This window comes from Olea europaea, unplaced genomic scaffold (assembly GCF_002742605.1).
Source record: "Olea europaea var. sylvestris unplaced genomic scaffold, O_europaea_v1 scaffold4137, whole genome shotgun sequence".
In the NCBI taxonomy this organism is placed as follows: domain Eukaryota; kingdom Viridiplantae; phylum Streptophyta; class Magnoliopsida; order Lamiales; family Oleaceae; genus Olea; species Olea europaea.
Genome location: NW_019261111.1, coordinates 804 through 9804, shown reverse-complemented (window position 1 = coordinate 9804; position 9001 = coordinate 804). Strand labels below are relative to the sequence as shown.

The 9001-nt window shown below is 32.5% G+C and overlaps 1 protein-coding gene across 1 annotated transcript; it reads left to right on the top strand.

Annotated features, from left to right (window-relative positions):
* The first annotated feature begins 1998 nt into the window (after window positions 1–1998).
* Window positions 1999–5838, top strand: LOC111387633 (ubiquitin-conjugating enzyme E2 27-like). Its single transcript, XM_023012202.1, has 5 exons — window positions 1999–2310; window positions 3882–3930; window positions 4412–4571; window positions 4672–4761; window positions 5617–5838. Exons 1-5 carry the CDS (start codon window positions 2130–2132, stop codon window positions 5722–5724), a joined length of 588 nt encoding a protein of 195 aa, XP_022867970.1. The 5' UTR covers window positions 1999–2129; the 3' UTR covers window positions 5725–5838.
* Window positions 5839–9001: the final 3163 nt, after the last annotated feature.

The window sequence follows — 9001 nt, the reverse complement described above, 5'->3', positions numbered from 1 at the left end:
AACACAACCATTCAATGAAATTCCACTAGGTTTACAAAAGTAGACAAGTTGTGGACTTTGCATACACAAATCTAAAGATGTATAGTGATACGGATGAAATATTACATTATAAGTCTCTAATTTATGGACTTTGTTATAATGTAGTCCTTTTGTTGGAATTTTTAGTGACATTAGTTTTGTAGAGTAATTGGTCCTTAAACAACAATTTTATCTATTTGGCCATCGACAACGCATTTTGGAGAATGAAATTCTCAAACACTTAGGGGTATATTCAATCGGGACTTTTAAAGACTTTGATGGACTTTTTTTAAGTGATGACTTTTGTAGATTTTGTGGATCTTTTAACGATTTGTATGGAATTAGTGGAAGTCTTTCGTAGGCTTCTATGGATTTTCATTTTTAAAATTTTATAAACTTTTGTAAAATTCAAAAGATTTTTGAAAACTTTCATTTGAAATACAATTTACATGAATCTGGTATGAAATTCTCACATAAGAAGTGTTAGTTCTCATAATTCTCATTTTCCTTCTCCTTCTTCTTCCCATATAATAAAAAAAAAATTTGAAAAAATAAAAATTTAAGACCTTAATTAAATAATTAATAATCAAAACTATACATATATGTAGTTTTTTAATATAAAATTTTATAATTTAATAAAAAATAATATTTTTCACAAAAAATGAATGAAAAAAGAAAAAAATGTTATAAGAATCCAATTTAATTTTTTAATAGAAAATAGCGACAAATAATAAGAGAGAGAGAGAAAAATAAATGGAATATAATAAATAAAAAAAATAAATTTTAACATGTCTATAGATTCCCCTACCATGCTAATCCAGCAAAATTCAATAATTTAATACAATTTCAAAGACTCTAGTGGATAGAAATCATTCAATGAAGCCACATAATTAAAAGATTAGTAATGTTACTGATAACAAAAACAAATTGTGGAATAATCTGCAACAAGTCCATAGGTTCTCATTTATTACCTTGGCATATATGCATTCCCGAACTTTCAATTTCAATGCAAGTAAGTCCCCACATGATGAAATTCATTTGTTTGGCAAAGTGCCTTGTACAAGAGATTTTGTTTAACAACTTCGGTCAGTCCATCAATAAGCCTCTTCAAATTATAAAATAAGGAAAAGAAAAACAAAAGAATGAAAAAAATGAGAAAAAAACCATTGTATCAATTGAAGTTTGACTCTAAACAACACCTCATCATCATCTTATACCCCGTGTCTGCTACTTTCGTTATCTTTGTTAACCTCCTTCCATATTCCTTTACTGCCACCAGACAAAGCCAAAACCCTTTATTATCAAATTCTACCAATTTCACATATCACACATCCATACAACGGCCATTAAAACGAACTTGTATGGCGACAATGGCAACCTACACGAACCCTTTAAAACCTTGATTTAAAAAAAATAAAAAAAATTGCCGAGAATGTGTTATATCTAAATTTCATATCTAGATTTTACTATTTTAGACATATTCATTTATCTTAAATTGATTTTGTTTATGAATTCTATTGCAAGTGTAATATGTTGCGAAAAGTTATAAGACTGCAAAAGTTAATGAGAAGATGGAGGGTCGTTGACTAGGGGATATGGACCAATTATGGTGAGCTGGAAATCAAATCTATCTATTCATTTAAATAAAAGTTGGGTTAGCGAGGCTGCGGCCAACATTCTATTCCTTTCTTTTCCTTTTTGGTCTTTTATATTTCATTTGATTTCGAAGGAAGACAAGAAGTTATAAAAATACACTTGAAAAAAATTGTTAAATGTAATGCACGTGCCGCTTTAATGGAAAAATAGAAAGAATCCATCCAATCAAGATTGTTTGCACTATTTTTAAAAGTTTGGGGATACGTATGCTATGTACAATTGAATGTGGACTAAAATATTTTATATCTTAAAGTTTGGGGACTTGGACTACAATATTTTAATTGCAAAACGACGCACTTGTAGTTCAGTCACTCTGTGAGGCAGGCAAAACAACAGTTTCACACGCACAATCTTTTCGATAAACAAGAAAAGCACAACTCTCTCTCTCTCCTCCTTTTTCTCTCGCTCTTTCTCATCCTTCTAACCCTTGGAATCGACATTCAGAAAGAAAAAAGATGGTGGATTTTGCACGGGTACAGAAGGAGTTGCACGAATGCAACCGGGATTTTGAGGTTTCAGGCATAAAAGTTATGCCGAAGAGCGATGCTAATTTGGCCCACTTGCTTGGTACAATCCCTGGTCCTCTTGGTACTCCTTATGAAGGTGGCTCTTTCAAAATCGACATCAATTTGCCCGGTACAGTTTATTTTACGCCATAATTGATCTGTTTGTGTTTTAATATTTCTATTGGTGGGCTTTTAATGTTATGTTGTTTTTGACTTTCTCGAAGAATTAATTAATTTGGGTCTCGGTTTTAAGCGAATTTTGTTTTCTTTGCAGATTATACTTAGTGGGTTCTGCCTCATTTCTCGTTAGGGTTCTTGAATTTTAACGACATTTATGTTAATAAGTCCTCCGTGTTTGTTCCAATATGTCTATTGGTGGGCTTTAAATGTTATTTTGTATTTTTTTCCCCCTTTTTCAAAGAACTAATTTTTGTGGGTTATGGGTTTAAAGCGAATTTTGTTTATTTCATTTCTTATTAGGGTTTTTAAATCTGAGTAATTTCTGATACGGGGAAGTACTTATTTTCTGTTTGGTTGTAAGCTGGACTTTAATGTGAATAATAGATACTTTGTATTTCAATAATTTTATAGTTCGTTGTTTTTTGACTTTTGTGGACCTCAAAGGCCTCTAGACCCAATTTGGCCTTTTTACACTTGCTCTAAGAATTTAATTCACAGCTCTCTGGAAAATTATATAGCAGAGCACTACAGGAATAGTATATCTTTGCACCAAATTTCTGACAAAGATTGGCCACATGGATTTCGAAATTATATATTTCTTTGCCCTCTGTTTTGTTGTTATTGCTAAAATTTTCATTTTCAATTCATCAGAAAATGTACTTCATTTTAGAATGTATACACCTCTTGCCTCGCACTTTCCAATCATTGCATAACACGGGATGACAATTTTAAATAAAACATACCATTACTAGAATGTCATTGCAGTTACACTGCATAAAAAAGGTTTGTTTGTTAAATTCTTTCTATGTAGTATATTTTGAAGACTTGAAGTGGGTACATTCAAAGAGATTAGGGAAGACTCAATCTTATAACATTGGGTATTGGTTAGGCACAAAAGATATAAGAAACTTAAACAGAGAATTTGAGGGCCACTTGATTCAAGAACCATCACAGTAAGATGAAAATTGGGGAGATTTTAGAAAAGAGATAATGTTTTTACCCATCCTTGTTCTCATGCTTTTTCTAAATTTATTTTGTTTTCTTAATACCGCCAAAGAAATTTTAAAGCAAAAATTCGAAGAGCAATTAACCAAAATTTTGCATGCTTGCTTCTAGTTTAAGATGTGGTAATTTTATCCTCCAGTTGAAAGTGAGATGTTTGCATGGCTGCATCCGCACCCAACTTTATAGTGTAAGAGAGATGCAATTGATAATTTGTTAATACTTTATTTTCTTCATTTTGATCTCCCAAAGGGACTTTGGCCTTGTTTGAGCCCCATTTTACCTCATTAAAATAAAAAATATGACAGTTATTCATCACATCAAGTCACCATATTTGACTTTTATCTCTTGTGTGGACCCATAACGGCTATATTTTTCATTCTCATTTTTTCAATAATGTGGTTCAAACAGGGGCTAAATTTTTTTGGTTTGGTTTATGCATATGTGAATAATACCATCTATTTGTTATTTTGAATGTAAGTTTTGTATATCCTTTTTCAATTGATCTTTTCTTTTCAGATGGTTACCCTTTTGAGCCTCCCAAGATGCAGTTTGCCACTAAAGTATGGTATGGGAAGCATGTCGTTCTGTACTCTCTCTTCTTTTATTGTGGATGATTCACGTAGTAGTAAGATGATTTGATCAATGTTCTGCATGCAGTTGGTTGATGGTAACAAAGTCTCCAAACTTTGGCGGACCATTTAATCTTGTTTGACCAGCAAATTTTAGGGTGCTTAGAAGTCCTTACTAAAAAAAGAAAAAAAAAACAGAAATTTAATGTGCATGTAGGATACAGCTATGCTTACTCTGACGCTGTCTTCACACGATGTTCTTTTGGTTAAAGATTCATGCATAGATGAATAAAACCAATTGTTGACTTTAGTTGAACATCGATAATCAAGGAGAAATATAAATTGTTGTGCCTCAGGAAATGTAATTTTTGTAACGTGTTCTTTTCTCCCCGTTGCTCGATAGTACTAGAAGCTTTTCCAGTTAGGCTCCATAAATTACTATTACACTAAGTATAATGTGTTTATTACATACCGAAGGCATCCTAATATAAGCAGTCAAAGTGGAGCAATATGCCTGGATATCTTGAAAGACCAGTGGAGCCCAGCACTTACTTTGAAGACGGCACTCCTTTCTGTACAAGCATTACTCTCTGCTCCAGAACCTGATGACCCCCAAGATGCTGTTGTAGCACAACAGGTCCCGTTCCCTTCATTCTCTGTGTTTTATGTGCTACCGCCTACCCCCCCACCCCTCCACAACCCAGTTGCTGATTAGTCTTGGTTTTTGTACATTCCAGTATCTTAGGGACTACCCAACATTTATGGGCACAGCTCGCTATTGGACGGAAGCATTTGCCATGACCTCGTCTCTTGGCGTTGAGGACAAGGTTGGAGGAATTTTGGCTTCCCTGCATGTTTACTAATGTCCTTCACTTCCTTTTCTATATCATCCTGAATTTTGTTCCTGAATGCAAGGCACTTTAACAAAATATCGGACAGAAAATGATGGTTTGAAAAATTTGTCTACTTTTCAAAATCATTAGATCCAGAGGACAATGTTTTGAAAACACGACCACCACCCGGCATTGACCTGGGAAAAAAAGGGTCAAGCGGTTGAATTGAGGTCAAACCAGTTGCTAAGCACCGATGAGTCGATGACATGGCATATCAATCCATTGGTGGACTTGTTTATGATGGGTCTCAATATTTAAATTAAATTTGTTATCAATCAGTCGATTGATGCATCATGCTATCAGTGACTAGTAAATCATTTCATGCACGCACAATAAAAATTTTACAAAAAATGTTAAATTTTCAAATTAATTGATGTACAGTTAAAATCACTGTTTATAGTTTTAATTTGACTCTATTTATTTCGTCATTTCCACTCTCAATAAACTCTCAATATTTAAATTAAATTTGTTATCAATCAGTAGATTGATGCATCATGCTATCGGTGACTAGTAAATCATTTCATGTATGAATGCATGCATGCACAATAAAATTTTTACAAAAAATGTTGAATTTTCAAATTAATTGATGTACATTTAAAAGCACTGTTTAGAGTTTTAATTTGATTCCATTTATTTCGTCATTTCCACACTCAATAAACTCCACATTTGCATACAAATGAAATCGTTGTTCCAGTTTTCATAACATCGGCATTGCCAGTGACTCGACATTTTGTAATATGCAAAACGTTTCTAGTCACACATGTTGCAATTACTTATTTATTTCCACAGGTACTAAAGCTAGTGGAAATGGGCTTCCCTGATGCCTTGGTTAGGAGTACTCTGGCTAGTGTTGATGGCGATGAAAACATGGCTCTTGAAAAGCTTTGCTCTGGCTAGCACTCACCTCGACCCCGAGTAATTAATTGCTTTTGAAATTATTGTTGCATCAAAAAGGCTAAACGGTATAAAATAATATTTTCTCTTCAATCAATACTCGAGTTTTCCTTGATAGTTTTTTCTTATCTTTGTTGCATGCGCTTTTCACCATGGTGAATATCTCTTGGTGTCATTCGATTATCACCACTGTTGGATTAGATTTTCTACACCTCGGTTGTTCAGCTCGTATTAGCGAAGTGAGATGTGATTCCAATGCTCATGTACAGTTATGCCCTTTTTTGGCTCTCAGTTTTTTCAAACTCATTTTCAACCATCCATTTTGTGGGATACATAACATTTATTAACTTTTAAATCATATTTTATCAATGTTTTATCAAAAAAAAAAAATTTCTAGCAAAATCAACAGGGGCTAAGATATGAATTGCCAAGGTGAAAATTTTGGTGGGATAACATCTCATTTCGGATTTTGGTATTTCTATTGCATGTTTGAAGTCTATCCTCGTATCTATGTCCGACTTACATTTTTAGTGTTTCGTTGGTAAGTTTTTCTTGTCACTAAGTGAGAATCGTTTACTCTTATTGACTAAATGGATGATAAAAAAGTGTCAGTGATATTAGTGATGTTAGGCATTCTTTCAGACATAAATTCTACCAATTTTAAAAACAGAGAGATGTTTTTACTTATGGAAAAGGAAAATATATAAACCTAAAATTCTATCTTATTAGGACAATAATTCTCCGTAATTTATGAAGAACAAGTTACGTTGTTACTTTCTTGAATTAAGGTTTTTTAATTTCGAATATGTGCTCAAAGTAAACTGGTTTACTGCAATCATCAAACTTAGGTTACTTTGTCGATTTACGAGGAAGCGCACCACTGTAAACCTCAGTCTTTCTAATACTTTGAGACGCAATCAAATTCTAGTGTCTTTGATGCTGCGGTTGTTAAGAAGATGGTTGTGGCCATGGCGGTTGCACAACCAACAAAGTTAGCATACAAACTCCGAAAGAGTTTTATCTAACTGAGTTTGCCATCTCGTGAGGAGGAAGAAGATAGAATTAAAGAATGAATCAATTTTATTTTTTCATATATGTGCCTTGTGCAATAAGAAAAAAAATATTTGGTTAATTCTAATCGCAAATTTGCAATCATTGTACTTCGACCGAACTGTACTTCAGTTTTGTCAATAAAATCATTATACTTTAATTAGTTACATAGAAGGTCATTTTGTTCCATTTATTAACAGCATTCGATGACGTGATAGTTAAATGCAGACTACCATCTTACGTGAACGTCAAGACGTTTTCAACTCAACAATTTATGTCCAAGTATTTCTTCTCTCCCATCATTTTTTTTTCCTTTTTTCTTTTGGGGTGGGTTTGGAGGATTTTGTATTTAGGTCCTTAGAGTACTTAGTTAGGTCCCTCAGTCGAAATTTTCCCTAAATTGAATTCAGAATTAGGGATGACAATTCGAACTGTGAAAATAAAAAATTGCGGTTAACCGAATCGAATGGGGCGAAAAAAATCGAACCAATGATGCAATGTGGCGAAAACGGTATTTGATTTTAATAAATCGGTACGGGCAGGGCGGGTACGGTATTTACACCATCGCCCCAAACTAAATCGATTAACTATTAGAAAAATAATAATAAATTAATAATAATTGGGCTTTCCATATTTTTTTGATTTTTTCTATGTTAATTACTTAATTTCTTTGGCCCAAAATTTCTAACCCATTAACAAATTAAATTTAAACCCAAGTACCCAACCCTAAACCCTAACAGTCTAACACAAAGGCACAAATGTTTTATTGGAAAATTGGAATCTCAGCTCCTGCCTTCTAGATCTGTCAAGTGCTGATTGTCGTCTCATCCGCCTCCGCCCGTTTGCATTATTTTCTTCTTCTTCGACCTTTAGGCTTCTGCCACTGGTGAGCTTCTCATCTTCTCTTTTCATAATTTGTATTTGTCTATTTGAATTTGTTGTGAATTTCGCACAAGATTTGGCCAAAGTACATCCAGAATTTTCAATTTTTTACAATTGGTGGTGGGCTGCCTCTTTCATGACTTTTGGCCTAAATAACACATAAACAAGAAATTGAATTCTTTAATTACAGAAACCAAAGTTTGGTAACGAGGATGTTGAGGAAAAGGTACATTTTTTTTGTTTAAATTTTCAGTTAAGAACATTATGAATTATTAATTTATTACTCTACTTCCATTTCTTATATACTATATAGGAATCAACTTTGAGTTTTGACGTATGCTAGTAAGAGTTGTGGGGAAGAATGTAGATTGAATATGAATTGAGGTTGGAGCTTTTTGAGTTATTGAATATTGTTTGTTAAATTTGGATTTTGTATTTGAGAATTGGGATTTTTTTGCATTTTCATTTGAGATGTTGTTTGCTACATTGACTTAGTATCATGTTTTTGTTTTCATTGACTTTTTTCTTTTTATTCGACGGATGGACCAATTAAAAATAATTTATTTTCGTGGTTATTAACGATCCGAATCGAGATGCGAATCGAACCGACTTTCGTAGTTATGGTGTGATTATGGTATAGCCAAAAAATTGGTGGTTCGGTGATAGTTTTGGCCGAACCGAACCGTTGCGATCACAATTCAGAATTTGAATAGTTGGTATCAATTCCTCTTTCCAAGTGAACCAAGTTAGGGTCACATTCAACCATATTAGAACGGTTTCATTTTTTTAAATAGACTTTGATAACATAAAGCACAATAAACTACGTACTCATATTTCAATATTATTGTGTAAAATATTTTTATTTTCAATTTTTTTGGTGTTTTCACCTCTATTTTCATATTTTATTGCGAAAAAAATATATAATGATAAATATGCCCTCCTATTTAAATAAAAAAAAAATCAAAGAACAAATTGTAATTATACTCCCAAACCTTTTAAAAAACTATAAATGAGTCCAAATAAATTATTAAAAGGATAATTAATTCAAAACGTCCATACCTTTAAATACTATCGAACAAAACGTCTATACCTTTCATTTTTTTGACATTTTCATCATCATTTCATTGTGTAAATCATCATTTTCATCAATTTTCTCAATTAAAAGTTGTAAAATGACAAATATTCTCTCCTATTTAAATAAAATAAACATAAAGTACAAATTACAACTATACTCCCAAATTTTTTCAAAAAAGTATAAGTAAATAATTAAAAAAGAAAGTGATTTTTAAAACTTTTCGTTTTTAATTATTGATTTGTACTTTTTTGAAAAATTTAGGATTATAGTTAC